Source organism: Triturus cristatus, chromosome 3_2 (genome assembly GCF_964204655.1).
Source record: "Triturus cristatus chromosome 3_2, aTriCri1.1, whole genome shotgun sequence".
Taxonomy (NCBI): domain Eukaryota; kingdom Metazoa; phylum Chordata; class Amphibia; order Caudata; family Salamandridae; genus Triturus; species Triturus cristatus.
In genome coordinates this window covers 1,178,882,946-1,178,906,283 of record NC_140584.1, presented here as the reverse complement: position 1 = coordinate 1,178,906,283, position 23,338 = coordinate 1,178,882,946, and the positions used below count along the sequence as shown (strand labels likewise).

At 48.4% G+C, this 23,338-nt stretch overlaps 1 protein-coding gene across 2 annotated transcripts in view; it reads left to right on the top strand.

Annotated features, from left to right (window-relative positions):
* The window catches only part of LOC146859388 (pancreas/duodenum homeobox protein 1-like), a 219,490-nt gene that overhangs the window by 143,649 nt on the left and 52,503 nt on the right, over positions 1 to 23,338 (top strand). For both annotated transcript variants that reach the window (XM_085650066.1, XM_085650067.1), the window contains exon 2: positions 18,784 to 18,944. In XM_085650066.1, coding sequence (XP_085506192.1) covers positions 18,784 to 18,944 — 161 coding nt within the window. The remainder of the gene's footprint in view (positions 1 to 18,783; positions 18,945 to 23,338) is intronic.

The following is a 23,338-nucleotide window of genomic DNA, read 5'->3' as shown; positions in this document are numbered from 1 at the left end:
GGTGTACATCTGTGGGGGGGGAAGTTACTTGTCTGTACGATCGCTGGAGACGGCTCTCCCCGGAGACCTCTCCCCTTGTCCTCGGCCGACCCTCCCGGTCCGTCTAACACCCCTCCCCTCCCCCCACCGTGTGTACCACTGGAGGCAGTGAGAGCAGGGGCGTTACTCCTCGCCCCCTCCCCCCACCGTGTGTACCACTGGAGGCAGTGAGAGCAGGGGCTTAACTGCCCCTCCCTCCCGACCCCCGTTCAGGCCAAGGCCATTGAATATATGTGAGAGATGGGAGGCTCGTGGCCTCGCGTCACTTTGCGTTACGTGACGTCAATGAATGACAGCCATCTCATTTGTGTAAGGGCCCCTCAGCTGAGCTGCAGGCTGATATCTTCCCGATGTGTGCTCTTGGGCGCACCACAGAATGCTGGGTTGAGGCGAGGTGCGTGGGGTGTATACCCTGGCACCAGCAGACAGAGTCTGACAAGGGATTTATGTGGAGTGCAGACACCTTTACATTGGGCAGCCCAGCCGAACTCCTGCTGCAGTGCCTGCTCCTGATTCGCCTTGGCTACCAGTGGGCGGTTCCCTGCTGGTAATGGGTAAACTTATTACAACTTCGATTTTAATGCTGCACAGGTGTACTCTGAGGTGTGATCTAATATGCCTTGGTGATATCATATGTAGCGCTGTATGCCATGAGTGACGTCACTCGATATGTAGTATGGAATTTCGTGTGTGATGTCATTTTTGACCCCATTTGTGAGAATTTTGCCTAATACTGTACTATTTGCACTAAATACCACATAATACATGCATGCCAGGTCAATAGACGAGACGGATACAAAGCGATCACTCTGTGCCCTCTTTATCTGAACCTCGATGGGTGAGCAGCAAAGGGCACCCCCAGCATCTGGACATAATGTTTTACATGTTGGATGTCCAACACAAAAGCCTCACTCTTGGCTTTCACAGAAGAATAGTTTGTTGAGAGACTGGTCACTCAGGCCTCGGCTCAAGTGCAGACTCGCTTCAGGTTTTCTTTATGAACGCCGATAGTCAATGCAAAATACGCTTTTATGAGTAAAAACTGGACAGTGAGCCTTAGACTCGAATTTAAATACAGCTTTAAATCTCAGGGAAGAACTTAGGCCAAAGTCACTCTGGGGAGCGGAACAGGGTGAGAGGCGGAGCCTCAGAAGGGGCGGAGCCTCAGAAGGAGCCACTCTCCAGACACTCCAGAGTTATTAGTATGAAGGTTCTCAAAGTGCCTGGATAATGTCAGATGTGCAGGGTGAGGCATGAGGGATGCTGGGATCTGCAGATACAGGGCAGGCACATCAGCTGAAAGAGGGCGCCTCTGTGGGCAGTGTGCCCGCCACCAGCATACATGGAAGTGTGAAGTATGGCGCCCCCTTCTGTCAGCCACATCCAAGAAGAATGACAATAGATGACGTAACTGAGGGACTCCTAACAACATAATGCTGGTGTATACCCCAAATCTTCAATCAATCAGCAATTGTAGAGCACTATCACTGTCACTTTGGGGGTTTCTGGGCACTGGGGGGCGAGGTCTCCATTGTGCCAGCTCCCCCTGTGACAGGCCTTGAGAAAACAGCAGGAAGAGGGAAGAAAAACCAGGAAGAGGGAAGAAACAAACAGAAAAAGCAAACAAAAGGGCAGAAAAATGAGTGAGCAGAAAAGACAAAACAGAGGGTAGAAAAAAGAGTAGCAAAGGCAAACCAGAGGGTAGAAAAATGAGCAGGAAAGACAAAACAGGGGGCAAAAAATAAGCAGAAAGGCCAAACAGAAAGCAGAAAAAGGCAAAACAGAGGGCAGAAAAATGAACAGAGAAGCAGAACAGAAGAAGAAAAAACAAGCAGAAAAGGCACAACAGAACAGAAGAGGGCAAAGCAGCAGGCAGAAAAATGAGCAGAAAAGGCCAAACAGAGGGCAGAAAAACGAGCATAAAGGCAAAACAGAAGGCAGAAAAAACAATAGAAAAAGGCTGAGAATAAGCAAGAGCGCCTGTAAACGCTTAGAAAGGAAACTTCAATCCTCATGACAAAAATGAGTACAAATTGGCCTTGAAGTCCCATTATACTACAGTACAAGAGGATAAAAAAAGCTATCTGAAAGACAAAATTGAGCCATCTAGCAAAAAAAGCAAGGAGATGTTTAAAATTGTAAAAGCCTTCATGACCCCTTCGGCCAGGGTCCTCCCTCTCTTTTCTGAATGGACACATCAACTAGTGACTTTCTTTCACGAAAAAATTGTGACTATTCAGGAACCTTTCACCAGGGGGTCTCCAGATGATCATGCAGACTGATTAGCTCCTACTGTGAAGCTGCCATCCGGAGAAATCCCTGCCCTTCTGCAGTTTCCCTGGCTGGAACCTACATATCTCTTGATTTTATTAAGGGTCTTAAGTCAGTTTCCCTGCCGCCTCATGTCCTGCAAAACTGCTGGTGACGGTAGCCTCTGCTTTAAATCCTGTGGCAAACAAGAAACCTAATTCCTCATTAACCACTGGCCATATGCCTTCTTTGTGGAAACAGGCTAAAATCTTCACGTTGCTGAAGAAGCCCTCAGCCGACCTAAAGAGTCAGCGAACTATAGGCCTATTTCACTGCTGCCGGTTCCCCCAAGGTATCTTGAAGATATATGTGAATATGGTTATCTCGGGCTATGCTGAAAAGATTAACCTATTGCACATTAGCTTTAGAGCCAACTATGGTACAGAATCCGCCTTGCCGGAGATTTCGGAACACATCCAGGAGTAACTTGATCTGGGGGGTAAAGCCATCCTGATTGCATTAGACCTGTCAGCGGCCTTTGATACTGTTCCCCATGCTAGGCTCCTGGACCGGCTGCGGGAAGTCGGACTTGGCGGCTCTGCATTAGATTGGCTCTCTTCCTTTCTAGAGGGTAGAAGTTGGGAGGTTTGGACTCCCCTCTTTGTGGCCTCTATCCCCAGTCCGAAAGTCAGAGTTCCGCAGGGCTCTATACTTAGCCCCACTCTTTTCAGCCGGTATATGTCCCCTCTGGCGCCACTGGCGGAAGCATATGGTGCTAAATAATTTCATATGCCGATGACACTCTCAGCTCCTTTTTACCTCTGATAGGGGAGCGGACTTCGAGGGTGAGAAGATTAAAATTTGCCTCATGAAGGAGTTTAAATGGCTGCGGACTAATCAACTAAAATGTAACAAGGAGAAGTCCGAAATGATCTTTTTTGGCTCCCCACCTCCGGTAGATTGGAGTCGCTGGTGGCCGAATATATGTCTCCTCCTCTCTTTGCGCCAAAGACGGTAAAAAATCTGGGCATCATAATAGATGATACTCTCTCGATGAGACCCCAAGCACAGTCGGTAGTAGGTACCTGCTTTGGCCTTTTGCGTATGTTGAGGACATTTCTTTCCCTTCTGCCACTTGATTGTAGGAAGACTGTGGTCCAGGCACTGGTCACTTCAAGACTGGATTATGTGAATGCCCTGTACCTGGGCCTCCCCGACTGCCTGCTCAGTCACCTGCAGGTCACCCAGAATGCAGCCGCCGGAGCAGTTCTTATGCTTAAGCCCAGGACTCACATATCCCCGCACTTCAGGGCCCTACACTGCCTACCAGTAAAAAAGAGGATCATGTTTAAAGCTCTGGTGTTATTTTTTTAAGGCCCTTTATGGGAGTGGCGCGGGCTACCTCAGAACAAGAGTAACCAATACCCCCCACCAAGGACACTGGGCTCATCCACCTTGAGCTTGGCTTTGGTTCCCAGAATATACCGTTCCCGGTCAGGCGGCAGTTCCTTTAGGTTCCTGGGAGCCCAGGCCTGGAACCTGCTTCCATTGTCTCTCAAAACTGTGACCGAGCTAGCCGTTTTCAAGAAACTGCTTCAAACCTGGCTATTCTGTCATTGACTTAGCCATCTTCTAGAAGCATGGTTAAACCTGGTTCCAGCTGCAGGGGGCGTCAGTTGAGTTGATGGGGAGGCTTGTTTAGCTCCGGGACACTCTAGTTGAGTAACCGTGCGCTTTATAAATGTCTTCATTCATTCATTCAAAAGAGAGGACCGAAAAACAAGCAGAAAAGACAAAACGGATGGCAGAAAAATGGGCAGAAAAAGGCAAAACAGAGCAAGAAACGAGTGGAAGAAGCAACAACGGAGGGCAGCAGGCTCAGCGGCAGCAGAGGGCAGAGGACTGTGAACAAGCTGGACAGGAGAGCTGTCACAGGGGGAGCTGACAGGAGGACCTGCTGAAGTGGAAAGGATGAGTAATGCAAAGAGGCCAGCAGTAGGGAGGGAGGCAGAGATATTCACATTTCTGAACACCCACTCTGTCCCTACCGAAGGCTGCTTCTGTCACTGGATGTTGGAGTGACCCGCTAGAGTTTTATCAGAACAGGGCCCTGATTTAAAGTCTGGCGGATGGGTTACTCTGTCCCAAACATGATATCCTGCTCACATTATTAGCCCTTTGTTTAAAATGTTAACATTTTGACTCCTGGACCAGTCTCCTAGTAGAGTTGCTGTAAACTCAAAGATCAAAAAATTAAATAAGAATGAAAAAAAAACTGGGAGAGTGAGGCTGAATACTGACTGAGAGTGTGGGGTGCATGACTTCGAGGAGTGCGGCCTACATGTAGAAACACATGACCTGGAGGAGTATGACCCATACGCAGCAACGCACGACCTGGAGGAGTGTGACCTACATGAAGCAACGCACGACCTGGAGGAGAGTGACCTACATGAAGCAACGCACAACCTGGAGGAGTGGGACCTACAAGAAGCAACGCACGACCTGGAGGAGTGTGACCTACATGGAGAAACGCACAACCTGGAGGAGTGTGACCTACATGAAGCAATGCACGACCTGGAGGAGTGTGACCTATACGCAGCAACGCACGACCTTGAGGAGTGTGACCTACATGGAGAAACGCACAACCTGGAGGAGTGTGACCTACATGGAGAAACGTACAACCTGGAGGAGTGTGACCTACATAAAGCAACACACAACCTGGAGGAGTGTGACCTACATGGAGAAACGCACAACCTGGAGGAGTGTGACCTACATGTAGAAACACATGACCTGGAGGAGTGTGACCTATACGCAGCAACGCACGACCTGGAGGAGTGTGACCTACATGAAGCAACGCACGACCTGGAGGAGTGTGACCTACATGAAGCAACGCACGACCTGGAGGAGTGTGACCTACATGAAGTAACGCACGACCTGGAGGAGTGTGAACTACATGAAGCAACGCACGATCTGGAGGAGTGTGACCTACATGGAGAAACGCACGACCTGGAGGAGTGTGACCTACATGGATAAACACACAACCTGGAGGAGTGTGACCTACATGGAGAAACGCACAACCTGGAGGAGTATGACCTAGATGAGTAAATGCATGACCTGGAGGAGTGTGACCTATACGCAGCAACGCACGACCTGGAGGAGTGTGACCTACATGAAGCAACGCACGACCCGGAGGAGTGTGACCTACATGGAGAAACGCTCAACCTGGAGGAGTGTGACCTAGATGAGTAAATGCATGACCTGGAGAAGTGTGACCTTCACAAAGCAATGCATGACCTGAAGGAGTGTGACCTGCACAGAGCAACGCATGACGGGGAGAAGTGTACCTACATGGAGCAACGCAAGACCCAGAGGAGTGTGACCTACATGGAGAAACGCACAACCTGGAGGAGTGTGACCTACATGGAGAAACGCACGACCTGGAGGAGTGTCCCCTACATGGAGAAACGCACAACCTGGAGGCGTATGACCTAGATGAGTAAATGCATGACCTGGAGGAGTGTGACCTATACGCAGCAACGCACGACCTGGAGGAGTGTGACCTACATGAAGCAACGCACGACCTGGAGGAGTGACCTACATGGAGAAACGCACAACCTGGAGGAGTGTGACCTACATGGAGAAACGCACAACCTGGAGGAGTGTGACCTAGATGAGTAAATGCATGACCCGGAGAAGTGTGACCTTCACAAAGCAATGCATGACCTGGAGGAGTGTGACCTGCACAGAGCAACGCACAACCTGGAGGAGTGTGACCTACATGTAACAACGCATGACGTGGAGGAGTGTGACTAACACGCAGCAACTCATGACCTGGAGGAGTGTGACCTGCACAGATAAATGCACAACCTGGAGGAGTGTGACCTACATGTAACAACGCATGACCTGGAGAAACGCATGACCTGGAGGAGTGTGACCTACACCAAGCAATGCATGACCTGAAGGAGTGTGACCTACACAGAGCAACGCATGACGGGGAGAAGTGTACCTACTTGGAGCAACGCATGACCCAGAGGAGTGTGACCTACATGGAGAAACGCACGACCTGGAGGAGTGTGGCCTACATGGAGAAACGCACGACCTGGAGGAGTGTGACCTACATGGAGAAACGCACAACCTGGAGGAGTGTGACCTAGATGAGTAAATGCATGACCTGGAGAAGTGTGACCTACACAAAGCAATGCATGACCTGGAGGAGTGTGACCTGCACAGAGAAATGCACAAACCTGGAGGAGTTTGACCTACATGTAACAAAGCATGACCTGGAGAAACTCACAACCTGGAGCAGTGTGACCTAAATGAGTAAATGCATGACCTGGAGAAGTGTGACCTACACAAAGCAATGCATGACCTGGAGAAGTGTGACCTAAATGAGTAAATGCATGACCTGGAGAAGTGTGACCTACACAAAGCAACGCACAACCTGGAGGAGTGTGACCTGCACAGAGCAACGCACAACCTGGAGGAGTGTGGCCTACATGTAACAACGCATGACCTGGAGAAACGCATGACCTGAAGGAGTGTGACCTACACAGAGCAACGCATGACGGGGAGAAGTGTACCTACATGGAGCAACGCATGACCCAGAGGAGTGTGACATACATGAAGCAACGCACAGCGTGGAAGAGTGTGAGCTATACGAAGCAGGCAGGCCTGGAGGAGTGTGACCTACATGAAGCAACGCACGACCTGGAGGAGTGTGACCTACATGAAGCAACGTACGACCTGGAGGAGTGTGAACTACATGAAGCAACGCACGATCTGGAGGAGTGTGACCTACATGGAGAAACACACGACCTGGAGGAGTGTGACCTACATGGATAAACACACAACCTGGAGGAGTGTGACCTACATGGAGAAACGCACAACCTGGAGGAGTATGACCTAGATGAGTAAATGCATGACCTGGAGGAGTGTGACCTATACGCAGCAACGCACGACCTGGAGGAGTGTGACCTACATGAAGCAACGCACGACCCGGAGGAGTGTGACCTACATGGAGAAACGCACAACCTGGAGGAGTGTGACCTAGATGAGTAAATGCATGACCTGGAGAAGTGTGACCTTCACAAAGCAATGCATGACCTGGAGGAGTGTGACCTGCACAGAGCAACGCATGACCTGGAGGAGTGTGACCTGCACAGATAAATGCACAACCTGGAGGAGTGTGACCTACATGTAACAACGCATGACCTGGAGAAACGCATGACCTGAAGGAGTGTGACCTACACCAAGCAATGCATGACCTGAAGGAGTGTGACCTACACAGAGCAACGCATGACGGGGAGAAGTGTACCTACATGGAGCAACGCATGACCCAGAGGAGTGTGACCTACATGGAGAAACGCATGACCTGGAGGAGTGTGACCTACATGGAGAAGCGCACGACCTGGAGGAGTGTGACCTACATGGAGAAACGCACAACCTGGAGGAGTGTGACCTAGATGAGTAAATGCATGACCTGGAGAAGTGTGACCTACACAAAGCAATCCATGACCTGGAGGAGTGTGACCTGCACAGAGAAATGCACAAACCTGGAGGAGTTTGACCTACATGTAACAAAGCATGACCTGGAGAAACGCACAACCTGGAGCAGTGTGACCTAGATGAGTAAATGCATGACCTGGAGAAGTGTGACCTACACAAAGCAATGCATGACCTGAAGGAGTGTGACCTACACAGAGCAACGCATGACGGGGAGAAGTGTACCTACATGGAGCAACGCAAGACCCAGAGGAGTGTGACCTACATGGAGAAACGCACGACCTGGAGGAGTGTGACCTACATGGAGAAACGCACGACCTGGAGGAGTGTCCCCTACATGGAGAAACGCACAACCTGGAGGCGTATGACCTAGATGAGTAAATGCATGACCTGGAGGAGTGTGACCTATACGCAGCAACGCACGACCTGGAGGAGTGTGACCTACATGAAGCAACGCACGACCTGGAGGAGTGTGACCTACATGGAGAAACGCACAACCTGGAGGAGTGTGACCTACACAGAGAAATGCACAAACCTGGAGGAGTTTGACCTACATGTAACAAAGCATGACCTGGAGAAACGCACAACCTGGAGCAGTGTGACCTAGATGAGTAAATGCATGACCTGGAGAAGTGTGACCTACACAAAGCAATGCATGACCTGAAGGAGTGTGACCTACACAGAGCAACGCATGACGGGGAGAAGTGTACCTACATGGAGCAACGCAAGACCCAGAGGAGTGTGACCTACATGGAGAAACGCACGACCTGGAGGAGTGTGACCTACATGGAGAAACGCACGACCTGGAGGAGTGTCCCCTACATGGAGAAACGCACAACCTGGAGGCGTATGACCTAGATGAGTAAATGCATGACCTGGAGGAGTGTGACCTATACGCAGCAACGCACGACCTGGAGGAGTGTGACCTACATGAAGCAACGCACGACCTGGAGGAGTGTGACCTACATGGAGAAACGCACAACCTGGAGGAGTGTGACCTACACAGAGAAATGCACAAACCTGGAGGAGTTTGACCTACATGTAACAAAGCATGACCTGGAGAAACGCACAACCTGGAGCAGTGTGACCTAGATGAGTAAATGCATGACCTGGAGAAGTGTGACCTACACAAAGCAATGCATGACCTGAAGGAGTGTGACCTACACAGAGCAACGCATGACGGGGAGAAGTGTACCTACATGGAGCAACGCAAGACCCAGAGGAGTGTGACCTACATGGAGAAACGCACGACCTGGAGGAGTGTGACCTACATGGAGAAACGCACGACCTGGAGGAGTGTCCCCTACATGGAGAAACGCACAACCTGGAGGCGTATGACCTAGATGAGTAAATGCATGACCTGGAGGAGTGTGACCTATACGCAGCAACGCACGACCTGGAGGAGTGTGACCTACATGAAGCAACGCACGACCTGGAGGAGTGTGACCTACATGGAGAAACGCACAACCTGGAGGAGTGTGACCTACATGGAGAAACGCACAACCTGGAGGAGTGTGACCTAGATGAGTAAATGCATGACCCGGAGAAGTGTGACCTTCACAAAGCAATGCATGACCTGGAGGAGTGTGACCTGCACAGAGCAACGCACAACCTGGAGGTGTGTGACCTACATGTAACAACGCATGACCTGGAGGAGTGTGACTAACACGCAGCAACTCATGACCTGGAGGAGTGTGACCTGCACAGATAAATGCACAACCTGGAGGAGTGTGACCTACATGTAACAACGCATGACCTGGAGAAACGCATGACCTGGAGGAGTGTGACCTACACCAAGCAATGCATGACCTGAAGGAGTGTGACCTACACAGAGCAACGCATGACGGGGAGAAGTGTACCTACATGGAGCAACGCATGACCCAGAGGAGTGTGACCTACATGGAGAAACGCACGACCTGGAGGAGTGTGACCTACATGGAGAAACGCACGACCTGGAGGAGTGTGACCTACATGGAGAAACGCACAACCTGGAGGAGTGTGACCTAGATGAGTAAATGCACGACCTGGAGAAGTGTGACCTACACAAAGCAATGCATGACCTGGAGGAGTGTGACCTACATGTAACAAAGCATGACCTGGAGAAACGCACAACCTGGAGCAGTGTGACCTAAATGAGTAAATGCATGACCTGGAGAAGTGTGACCTACACAAAGCAATGCATGACCTGGAGAAGTATGACCTAAATGAGTAAATGCATGACCTGGAGAAGTGTGACCTACACAAAGCAACGCACAACCTGGAGGAGTGTGACCTGCACAGAGCAACGCACAACCTGGAGGAGTGTGACCTACATGTAACAACACATGACCTGGAGAAACGCATGACCTGAAGGAGTGTGACCTACACCAAGCAATGCATGACCTGAAGGAGTGTGACCTACACAGAGCAACGCATGACGGGGAGAAGTGTACCTACAAGGAGCAACGCATGACCCAGAGGAGTGTGACGTACATGAAGAAACGCACAGCGTGGAAGAGTGTGAGCTATACGAAGCAGGCAGGACCTGGAGGAGTGTGACCTACATGGAGCAACACAGAACCTGCAGTAGTGTGACCTACACGAAGCAACATACAACCTGGAGGAGTGTGACCTATACGAAGCAACGTACGACCTGGAGGAGTGTGACCTACATGGAGTAATGCATGACACGGAAGCGTGTGACATTAAGGAGCAACCCACAGCCTGAAGGAGTATGACCTACATGGTGCAATGCACAAGCTGGAGGAGTGTGACCTACACAGAGCAACGCATGACCTGCAGGAGTGTGACCTACACGGAGCAACACACGACCTGGATGAGTGTGACCTACACGGAGTCACGCACGACCTGGAGGGGTGTGACTTACACGGAGCAACACACGACCTGCAGGAGTGTGACCTATACAAAGCAAGGCATGACCTGGAAGAGCGTGACCTACATGGAGTAACGCATGACATGGAGGAGTGTGTCCTACACGAAGCAACACACAACCTGGAGGAGTATGACCTACTGGAAGCAACGCACGACCTGGAGGACTGTGACCTACAGGAAGCAACGTACGACCTGCAGGAGTGTGACCTACACAGAGCAACACACAACCTGGAGGAGTGTGACCTACACAGAGCAGCACACAACCTGGAGGAGTGTGGCCTACATGAAACAACACAAAACCTGGAGGAGTGTGACCTTCAAGGAACAATGCACAACCTGGAGGAGTGTGACCTACACAGAGCAGCACACAACCTGGAGGAGTGTGGCCTACATGAAACAACACACAACCTGGAGGAGTGTGACCTTCAAGGAACAATGCACATCCTGGAGGAGTGTGGCCTGCACAGAGCAACACACAACCTTGAGGAGTGTGACCTACATGTAACAACGCATGACCTGGAGGAGTGTGACCTACATGAAGCAACGCATGACCTGGAGGAGTGTGGCCTGCATGAAGCAACGCATGACCTGGAGGAGTGTGGCCTGCATGAAGCAACGCATGACCTGGAGGAGTGTGGCCTGCATGAAGCAACGCATGACCTGGAGGAGTGTGGCCTGCATGAAGCAACGCATGACCTGGAGGAGTGTGGCCTGCACGGAGCAGCACACAACCTGGAGGAGTGTTACCTACATGTAACAACGCATTACCTGGAGGAGTATGACCTGCACAGAGCAACGCACAACCGGGAGGAGTGTGACCTACATGTAGCAACGCACAACCTGGAGGAGTGTGACCTACACAGAGCACTGCACAAGCTGCAGTAGTGTGACCTACACAGTGCAACGCAGGATTGGGAGGAGTGTGATCTACATGTAGCAACGCATGACCTGGATGAGTGTTACGTACACGGAGCAACACATGTACGCCTTAAAAAACCCATAAGTGTTATCTGTTTGTAAAATACGTGTCACGCACAAAGCCAGAATGATTAAATATTGACATGCTTAACTGTACGCCACGTGTGTGTAATGCGTGCTGTGACTGAGTCAGAGGTTGGGTATGGACTTCAGGAGGTGTGTATCTAAACTATGACTGCCAAGTTAAAAAGGGTCCTGTCTGGGGGAACCAAGGAGGTACAACGTAAATTCAAAAACCAACTACAAAAAGCTATGCTTCATGTTTTCAAATTAACCTCTCTTACTTCTAGAAGCACCTAAGTTACACCTACAGGACCTTGCAGAGTGGTCCTAAAGGGAATCTGCACAGTATCTACAGAGTGTGTGTTCATAAGGTGCGGCATCTACCAGGAAAATATGAAATTAAAATGGAGACAAATATGGCTGCCAACCCTTTGGCTTTGTCAATGCATTTGTGTTCTTTCTTGGCTTCTGTAAAACTTCAATAGTGAGCATTTCATTTTTTGGGGGGAGGCATATAAACAAACAACAAACCAGTTATGAAATCAGACCATTCATGAAATGTTTTGTCCTATTTTTCATATGTAAAGGCATCAATTCAGCGAACACCTCAGCAGTTTATATGAAAATAAGGAAAAGGGCCTCATCAGTGGCAAACCTGCTCGATTTCAAAACATCCATCATTTACAGAGATTCAAGGTTGATGTACTTTGACTTTATTCAGGATTTGGTATCAGATTATGAATTAATGAGCTGTGCTCCATTCTTTCATTTTCCACGTTGACTTTAACTTGTGATGGCTTCCTGTGACAACGCTGAGTGTCACTGCTGTGAAGGCTTCCTGTGTGAAGGCTTCCTGTGACAACGTTGAATGTCAGTGCTGTGAAGGCTTCCTCTGATAAAACTGAGTTTCCAGTGCTGTGATGGCTTCCTGTGACAACGCTGAGTGTCAGTGCTGAGAAGGCTTCCTGTGATAACACTGAGTTTCCAGTGCTATGAAGGCTTCCTCTGATAACGCTGAAGGTCCAGTGCCTTGAAGGCTTCCTGTGTAAAGGCTTCCTATGACAACACTGAGCATCCAGTGCTGTGAAGGCTTCCTGTGATAACACTGAATGTCCAGTGTCTTGAAGGCTTCCTGTGTGAAGGCTTCCTGTGATAACTCTGAATGTCCAGTGCCTTGTAGGCTTCCTGTGTGAAGGCTTCCTGTGATAATGCTGAATGTCAAGTGCCTTGAATGCTTTGTGTGTAAAGGCTTCCTGTGATAATGCTGAATGTCCAGTGCCTTAAGGGCTTCCTGTGTGAAGGCTTCCTGTGATAACGCTGAATGTCCAGTGCCTTGAAGGCTTCCTGTGTGAAGGCTTCCTGTGATAACGCTGAATCTCCAGTGCCTTGAAGGCTTCCTGGGTAAAGGCTTCCTGTGATAACACTGAATGTCCAGTGCCTTGAAGGCTTCCTGTGTGAAGGCTTCCGTGCCTTGAAGGCCTCCTGGGTGAAGGCTTCCTGTGATAACACTGAGTGTCCAGTGCCTTGAAGGCTTCCTGTGTGAAGGCTTCCTGTGATAACGCTGAATGTCAAGTGCCTTGAATGCTTTGTGTGTAAAGGCTTCCTGTGATAATGTCCAGTGCCTTTAGGGCTTCCTGTGTGAAGGCTTCCTGTGATAACACTGAATGTCCAGTGTCTTGAAGGCTTCCTGTGTGAAGGCTTCCTGTGATAACTCTGAATGTCCAGTGCCTTGAAGGCTTTGTGTGTAAAGGCTTCCTGTGATAACATTGAATGTCCAGTGCCTTGAAGGCTTCCTATGTGAAGGCGTCCTGTGATAACTCTGAATATCCAGTGCCTTGAAGGCTTCCTGTGTGAAGGCTTCCTGTGATAACTCTGAATGTCCAGTGCCTTGTAGGCTTCCTGTGTGAAGGCTTCCTGTGATAATGCGGAATGTCCAGTGCCTTGAAGGCTTCCTGGGTAAAGGCTTCCTGTGATAACACTGAATGTCCAGTGATAACATTGAATGTCCAGTGCCTTGAAGGCTTCCTGTGTGAAGGCTTCCTGTGATAACGTTGAATGTCCAGTGCCTTGAAGGCTTTGTGTGTAAAGGCTTCCTGTGATAACATTGAATGTCCAGTGCCTTGAAGGCTTCCTATGTGAAGGCGTCCTGTGATAACATTGAATGTCCAGTGCCTTGAAGGCTTCCTATGTGAAGGCGTCCTGTGATAACTCTGAATATCCAGTGCCTTGAAGGCTTCCTGTGTGAAGGCTTCCTGTGATAACTCTGAATGTCCAGTGCCTTGAAGGCTTCCTGTGTGAAGGCTTCCTGTGATAACGCTGAATCTCCAGTGCCTTGAAGGCTTCCTGGGTAAAGGCTTCCTGTGATAACACTGAATGTCCAGTGCCTTGAAGGCTTCCTGTGTGAAGGCTTCCGTGCCTTGAAGGCCTCCTGGGTGAAGGCTTCCTGTGATAACACTGAGTGTCCAGTGCCTTGAAGGCTTCCTGTGTGAAGGCTTCCTGTGATAACGCTGAATGTCAAGTGCCTTGAATGCTTTGTGTGTAAAGGCTTCCTGTGATAATGTCCAGTGCCTTTAGGGCTTCCTGTGTGAAGGCTTCCTGTGATAACGCTGAATGTCCAGTGCCTTGAAGGCTTCCTGTGTGAAGGCTTCCTGTGATAACGTTGAATGTCCAGTGCCTTGAAGGCTTTGTGTGTAAAGGCTTCCTGTGATAACATTGAATGTCCAGTGCCTTGAAGGCTTCCTATGTGAAGGCGTCCTGTGATAACTCTGAATATCCAGTGCCTTGAAGGCTTCCTGTGTGAAGGCTTCCTGTGATAACTCTGAATGTCCAGTGCCTTGTAGGCTTCCTGTGTGAAGGCTTCCTGTGATAATGCGGAATGTCAAGTGCCTTGAATGCTTTGTGTGTAAAGGCTTCCTGTGATAATGCTGAATGTCCAGTGCCTTAAGGGCTTCCTGTGTGAAGGCTTCCTGTGATAACGCTGAATGTCCAGTGCCTTGAAGGCTTTGTGTGTAAAGGCTTCCTGTGATAACGCTGAATATCCAGTGCCTTGAAGGCTTCCTGGGTAAAGGCTTCCTGTGATAACACTGAATGTCCAGTGCCTTGAAGGCTTCCTGTGTGAAGGCTTCCGTGCCTTGAAGGCTTCCTGGGTGAAGGCTTCCTGTGATAACATTGAATGTCCAGTGCCTTGAAGGCTTCCTGTGTGAAGGCTTCCTGTGATAACGCTGAATGTCAAGTGCCTTGAATGCTTTGTGTGTAAAGGCTTCCTGTGATAATGCTGAATGTCCAGTGCCTTAAGGGCTTCCTGTGTGAAGGCTTCCTGTGATAACACTGAATGTCCAGTGCCTTGAAAGCTTCCTGTGTGAAGGCTTCCTGTGATAACGCTGAATGTCCAGTGCCTTGAAGGCTTTGTGTGTAAAGGCTTCCTGTGATAACACTGAATGTCCAGTGCCTTGAAGGCTTCCTATGTGAAGGCTTTCTGTGATAACGCTGATTGTCCAGCGGCTTGGAGGCTTCCTGTGTGAAGGCTTCCTGTGATAATGCTGAATGTCAAGTGCCTTGAAGGCTTTGTGTGTAAAGGCTTCCCGTGGTAATGCTGAATGTCCAGGGCCTTAAGGGCTTCCTGTGTGAAGGCTTCCTGTGATAATACTGAATGTCCAGTGCCTTAAGGGCTTCCTGTGTGAAGGCTTCCTGTGATAACGCTGAATGTCCAGTGCCTTGAAGGCTTCCTGTGTGAAGGCTTCCTGTGAAAACGCTGAATGTCCAGTGCCTTGGAGGCTTTGTGTGTAAAGGCTTCCTGTGATAACACTGAATGTCCAGTGCCTTGAATGCTTCCTGTGTGAAAGCTTCCTGTGATAACACTGAGTTTCCAGTGCTATGAAGGCTTCCTCTGATAACGCTGAAGGTCCAGTGCCTTGAAGGCTTCCTGTGTAAAGGCTTCCTATGACAACACTGAGCATCCAGTGCTGTGAAGGCTTCCTGTGATAACACTGAATGTCCAGTGCCTTGAAGGCTTCCTGTGTGAAGGCTTCCTGTGATAACTCTGAATGTCCAGTGCCTTGTAGGCTTCCTGTGTGAAGGCTTCCTGTGATAATGCTGAATGTCAAGTGCCTTGAATGCTTTGTGTGTAAAGGCTTCCTGTGATAATGCTGAATGTCCAGTGCCTTAAGGGCTTCCTGTGTGAAGGCTTCCTGTGATAACGCTGAATCTCCAGTGCCTTGAAGGCTTCCTGTGTGAAGGCTTCCTGTGATATCGCTGAATCTCCAGTGCCTTGAAGGCTTCCTGGGTAAAGGCTTCCTGTGATAACACTGAATGTCCAGTGCCTTGAAGGCTTCCTGTGTGAAGGCTTCCGTGCCTTGAAGGCTTCCTGGGTGAAGGCTTCCTGTGATAACACTGAGTGTCCAGTGCCTTGAAGGCTTCCTGTGTGAAGGCTTCCTGTGATAACGCTGAATGTCAAGTGCCTTGAATGCTTTGTGTGTAAAGGCTTCCTGTGATAATGCTGAATGTCCAGTGCCTTTAGGGCTTCCTGTGTGAAGGCTTCCTGTGATAACGCTGATTGTCCAGTGCCTTGAAGGCTTCCTGTGTGAAGGCTTCCTGTGATAACGCTGAATGTCCAGTGCCTTGAAGGCTTTGTGTGTAAAGGCTTCCTGTGATAACACTGAATGTCCAGTGCCTTGAAGGCTTCCTATGTGAAGGCGTCCTGTGATAACTCTGAATATCCAGTGCCTTGTAGGCTTCCTGTGTGAAGGCTTCCTGTGATAACTCTGAATGTCCAGTGCCTTGTAGGCTTCCTGTGTGAAGGCTTCCTGTGATAATGCTGAATGTCAAGTGCCTTGAATGCTTTGTGTGTAAAGGCTTCCTGTGATAATGCTGAATGTCCAGTGCCTTAAGGGCTTCCTGTGTGAAGGCTTCCTGTGATAACGCTGAATGTCCAGTGCCTTGAAGGCTTTGTGTGTAAAGGCTTCCTGTGATAACGCTGAATCTCCAGTGCCTTGAAGGCTTCCTGGGTAAAGGCTTCCTGTGATAACACTGAATGTCCAGTGCCTTGAAGGCTTCCTGTGTGAAGGCTTCCGTGCCTTGAAGGCTTCCTGGGTGAAGGCTTCCTGTGATAACACTGAGTGTCCAGTGCCTTGAAGGCTTCTTGTGTGAAGGCTTCCTGTGATAACGCTGAATGTCAAGTGCCTTGAATGCTTTGTGTGTAAAGGCTTCCTGTGATAATGCTGAATGTCCAGTGCCTTAAGGGCTTCCTGTGTGAAGGCTTCCTGTGATAACGCTGAATGTCCAGTGCCTTGAAGGCTTCCTGTGTGAAGGCTTCCTGTGATAACGCTGAATGTCCAGTGCCTTGAAGGCTTTGTGTGTAAAGGCTTCCTGTGATAACACTGAATGTCCAGTGCCTTGAAGGCTTCCTATGTGAAGGCTTCCTGTGATAACTCTGAATATCCAGTGCCTTAAAGGATTCCTGTATGAAGGCCTTCTGTGATAACGCTGATTGTCCAGCGGCTTGGAGGCTTCCTGTGTGAAGGCTTCCTGTGATAATGCTTAATGTCAAGTGCCTTGAAGGCTTTGTGTGTAAAGGCTTCCCGTGGTAATGCTGAATGTCCAGGGCCTTAAGGGCTTCCTGTGTGAAGGCTTCCTGTGATAACGCTGAATGTCCAGTGCCTTAAGGGCTTCCTGTGTGAAGGCTTCCTGTGATAACGCTGAATGTCCAGTGCCTTGAAGGCTTCCTGTGTGAAGGCTTCCTGTGAAAACGCTGAATGTCCAGTGCCTTGAAGGCTTTGTGTGTAAAGGCTTCCTGTGATAACACTGAATATCCAGTGCCTTGAATGCTTCCAGTGTGAAAGCTTCCTGTGATAACACTGAGTGTACAGTGCCTTGAAGGCTTCCTGTATAAAGGCTTTCTGTGATAACGCTAAATGTCCAGTGCCTTAAAGGGTTCCTTTAAGAAGGCTTCCTGTGATAACACTGAGTGTCCAGTGCCTTGAAGGCATCCTGTGTGAAGGCTTCCTGTGGTAACGCTCAATGTCCAGTGCCTTGAAGGCTTTGTGTGTAAAGGCTTCCTGTGATAACACTGAATGTCAAGTGCCTTGAAGGCTTCCTGTGTGAAGGCTTCCTGCGATAACTCTGAATGTCCAGTGCTTTAAAGGATTCCTGTATGAAGGCCTTCTGTGATAATGCTGAGTGGCAAGTGGCTTGGAGGCTTCCTGTTTGAAGGCTTCCTGTGATAATGCTGAATGTCAAGTGCCTTGAATGCTTTGTGTGTAAAGGCTCCCTGCGATAATGCTGAATGTCCAGTGCCTTAAGGGCTTCCTGTGTGAAGGCTTCCTGTGATAATGCTGAATGTCCAGTGCTTTGAGGGGTTCCTGTATCAAGGCTTTCTGTGATAACACTGAGTGTCCAGTGCCTTGAAGGCTTCCTGTGTGAAGGCTTCCTGTGATAACGCTGAGTGTCCAGTGGCTTGGAGGCTTCCTGTGTTAAGGCTTCCTGTGATAATGCTGAATGTCAAGTGCCTTGAAGGCTTCGTGTGTAAAGGCTTCCTGTGATAATGCTGAATGTCCAGTGCTTTAAGGGGTTCCTGTGTGAAGGCTTCCTGTGATAATGCTGAATGTCTTATGCTTTAGAGACTTCCTGTGACAACACTGAGTGTCCACTGCATTGAAGACTTCCTGCATGAAGGCTTCCAGTGATAACACTGAATTTCCAGTGTTTTGAAGGCTTCCAGTGTGAAGTCTTCCTGTGACAACACTGAGTGTCCAGTGTGGTGACAGCTTCCTGTAAGAACAGTGAATGCCCTGTGCTCAATGCCAGTAAAGGTAGTATATGAAGAATGTCTCACCGTGAAGGCTGTGATCACTACAGGTTATGTTGTGACTCAGATAGGCAGTTATGCTGGGAAAGAAGCAGAGCTGGGGCAGTTCTTTACATCCTGCTGGTTTAAGCTCTTTCTAGAAAGGGGCTACTCGTCTATGAGTTACATCCATTTGTCTGTGTTGCATTCAACTATTGAAGTCACTGGCAGGCCAGGCATCTTGTAAGATGACTTGTTGTACCATTTGTTTAGGGTGGAGACAACACCCGTGCAGATGTACAGGCATGAGACTCTAGCTTGGCTCCTCACCTTGGAATTGTTTTTCTTCCTCCTTACAGCCTCAGCACAGGCCGGCCTGATGGGGAAGTGCCGGCGGCCGCGCACCGCTTTCACCAGCCAACAGCTCCTGGAACTGGAGAACCAGTTCAAAGTCAACAAGTACCTATCCCGGCCAAAGCGCTTTGAGGTGGCCACATCGCTGATGCTAACAGAGACGCAGGTAATACTGGTGGAACGCCTCTTGGGGTCTCACTTTTATAAACAGAAATGTTGTGGTGATACCTGGGGCGAGCCTCTAGGGGTCACATTCTTATAAACAGCAATGTTGTGGTGACACCTGGGGCGAGCCTCCAGTGGTCACACTCTTATAAACAGCAATGTTGTGTTAATACTGAGGGGCAGGCCTCTGGGGGAAACACTTTTATAAACAGCAATGTTGTGTTAATACCGGGGTCAGAGCTCTGAGAGTCACACTTTTATAAACAGTAATGTTATGGTAATATAGGGGAAGGCCTCTGGGGGTCACACTCTTATGAGCATCAATGGTGTGGTAATACTGGAGGGAGGCCTCCGGGGGTCACACTCATATAAACAGCAATGTTGTGGTAATACTGGGACAGGCCTCTGGGTGACACAATCTTATAAACATTAATGTTGTGGTAATACTGGAGGCAGGCAACTGGGGGACACACTCTTATGAACATCAATGTTGTGGTAATACTGGGACAGACCTCTGGGGCTCACACTCTTATAAACAACAATATTGTCCTTTCTCTAATTACAAGGTAGCTTAATTTGCTCTCTGTGCAAACCGATTATTTGTGCTATTAATAGGGTATATGTGTAAAGTAAGTCATGACCACGGTAGCATAACAGTTTGTCTTAGCTTTACAATGTGAAAAGGGCCAATGGAAAAATCCATTTTGGTATCTCTTTGGCTCGATTTTTGAATTTTGGATGGTGGACGTGGGAAGACAGAACTTTGCAACAAATGTGTTTAGTTCTGACAAAGGTCTGATGTACCTCAACTGTGGCCTTGACGTCATTGAGATAAGACCCAGTGCAATGTACGATGACCATTGTCGGTGTAATTCATCATGGCCTCTTCTTAGTGATTCCTTAAAGTCTTTACCGGTGAAATTGATAAAGTCCTTCGCTGGTGTAATTCATCATGGCCTTCTGTGGTGTGATTTGTGATGGCCTTTGGTATTGTAATTCACTATGATCCCTGCTGGTGTAATTCACAATAGTTGTTAATGATGTAATACAGAATAGTCACTGCTGGCGTAATTCACTGTGGCTTCTGCAGGTGTGATTCACAATAGTCTCTGCTGGTGTAATTCACAATGGTCTCTTGTGTGATTAAATCACACATCCAGAAACCATTGCGAATCCCACCAGCAGAGACTATTGTGAATCACAACAGCAGAGGCCATTGTGAATTACACCAGCAGAGACTATTGTGAATCACACCAGCAGAGGCCATTGTGAATTACACCAGCAGAGACTATTGTGAATCACACCAGAAGAGGCCATTGTGAATTACACCAGCAGTGACTATTGTGAATCACACCAGCAGAGACTATTGTGAATCACACCAGCAGAGGCCATTGTGAATTACACCAGCAGTGACTATTGTGAATCACACCAGCAGAGGACATTGTGAATTACACCAGCAGTGACTATTGTGAATCACACCAGCAGAGACTATTGTGAATCACACCAGAAGAGGCCATTGTGAATTACACCAGCAGTGACTATTGTGAATCACACCAGCAGAGACTATTGTGAATCACACCAGCAGAGGCCATTGTGAATTACACCAGCAGTGACTATTGTAACTCACACCAGCAGTGACTACTGTGAATTACACCAGCAGTGACTATTATGAATCACACCAGAAGAGGCCATTGTGAATTACACCAGCAGAGACTATTGTGAATCACACCAGAAGAGGCCATTGTGAATTACACCAGCAGTGACTATTGTGAATCACACCAGAAGAGGCCATTGTGAATTACACCAGCAGTGACTATTGTGAATCACACCAGCAGAGACTATTGTGAATCACACCAGCAGAGGACATTGTGAATTAGCGCAGCAGTGACTATTGTGAATTACACCAGCAGTGACTATTGTAAATCACACCAGCAGAGGCCATTGTGAATTACACCAGCAGTGACTATTGTGAATTACACCAGCAGTGACTATTGTGAATTACACCAGCAGCGACTTTTGTGAATCATACCAGCAGTGACTACTGTGAATTGCACCAGCAGAGGCCATTGTTAATCACACCAGCAGTGACTATTGTGAATTACACCAGCAGAGGCCATTGTGAATCACATTGAATCACACCAGCAGTGACTATTGTGAATTACACCAGCAGTGACTACTGTGAATGACACCAGCAGAGATCATTGTGAATCACACCAGCAGAGACTATTGTGAATCACAGCAGCAGAGGGCACTGTGAATCACACCAGCAGAGACTATTGTGAACCCATTGTGAATCACACCAGCAGAGGCCATTGTGAATCACACCAGCAGTGACTAATGTGAATCACACCAGCAGAGATCATTGTGAATCACACCAGCAGAGACTATTGTGAATCACAGCAGCAGAGGGCACTGTGAATCACACCAGCAGAGACTATTGTGAACCCATTGTGAATCACACCAGCAGAGGCCATTGTGAATCACACCAGCAGTGACTATTGTGAATCACACCAGCAGAGATCATTGTGAATCACACCAGCAGAGACTATTGTGAATCACACCAGCAGAGGCCACTGTGAATCACACCAGCTGAGACTATTGTGAAGCCATTGTTAATCACACCAGCAGAGGCCAATGTGAATCACACCAGCAGAGACTATTGTGAATCACACCAGCAAAGGCCATTGTGAATCACACCAGCAGAGACTATTGTGAATCATACCAGCTGAGATCATTGTGACTCACACCAGCAGAGACTATTTTGAATCACAACAGCAGAGGACATTGTGAATTACTGCAGCAGTGACTATTGTAAATCACATCAGCAGAGGCCATTGTGAATTACACAATTAGTGACTATTGTGAATTACACCAGCAGTGACTATTGTGAATCACACCAGCAGAGGCCATTGTGAATCCCACCAGCAGAGGCCATTGTGAATCACACCAGCAGAGACTATTGAGAATCACACCAGCAGAGGCCATTGTGAATCACACCAGCAGAGACTATTGTGAATCACATTGAATCACACCAGCAGAGACTAATGTGAATCACACCAGCAGAGACCATTGTTAATCACACCAGCAGTGACTATTGTGAATTACACCAGCAGAGGCTATTGTGAATCACATTGAATCACACCAGCAGAGACTATTGTGAATCACACCAGCAGAGACTATTGTGAATCACACCAGCAGAGGCGATTGTGAATCACACCAGCAGTGACTATTGTGAATCACACCAGCTGAGGACATTGTGAATTAGAGCAGCAGTGACTATTGTAAATCACACCAGCAGAGGCCATTGTGAATTACACCAGCAGTGACTATTGTGAATTACGCCAGCAGTGACTATTGTGAATTACACCAGCAGTGACTATTGTAACTCACACCAGCAGTGACTACTGTGAATTACACCAGCAGTGACTACTGTGAATTACACCAGCAGAGGCCATTGTGAATTACAGCAGTAGAGACCATTGTGAATTGCACCAGCAGAGGCCATTGTCAATTACACCAGCAGTGACTACTGTGAATTACACCAGCAATGACTACTGTGAATTACACCAGCAATGACTACTGTGAATTACACCAGCAGAGACTTATTTTAAATCACACCAGCAGAGATCATTGTGAATTACAGGAGCAGAGACCATTGTGAATTACACCAGCAAAGGATTATTGGTAATTACACCAGCACAGACTATTGTAAATCACACCAGCAGAGACTTTTGTGAATCACACCAGCTGAGGCCATTGTGAATCACACCAGCAGTGACTATTGTGAATCACACCAGCAGAGATCATTGTGAATCACACCAGCAGAGACTATTGTGAATCACACCAGCAGAGACCACTGTGAATCACACCAGCAGAGACTATTGTGAAGCCATTGTGAATCACACCAGCTGAGGCCATTGTGAATCACACCAGCAGTGACTATTGTGAATCACACCAGCAGAGATCATTGTGAATCACACCAGCAGAGACTATTGTGAATCACACCAGCAGAGGCCATTGTGAATCACACCAGCAGAGACCATTGTGAATCACACCAGCAGACGCTATTGTGAATTACACCAGCAGAGACTATTGTGAATCACACCAGCAGAGGCCCTTGTGAATCACACCAGCAGAAGCCATTATCGTGAATCCCACCAGCAGAGACCATTGTGAATCCCACCAGAACTCCTTAGCTATTTGGAGAAAATGGCTGAATTTCCAAAGTACATTTTTAAAACTTATAGTTGAGGGATAAATCATGTGCCATTGGGGAGACTTTTTACAAGCAGGGATTAAAGAGAGTCCTTGCAGCTATGACTGTTATGCATTACTCATGTTGAGGAATTCCATATTAAAACATTTTTACATTACTGCTGGCAACCAGCCTGATGC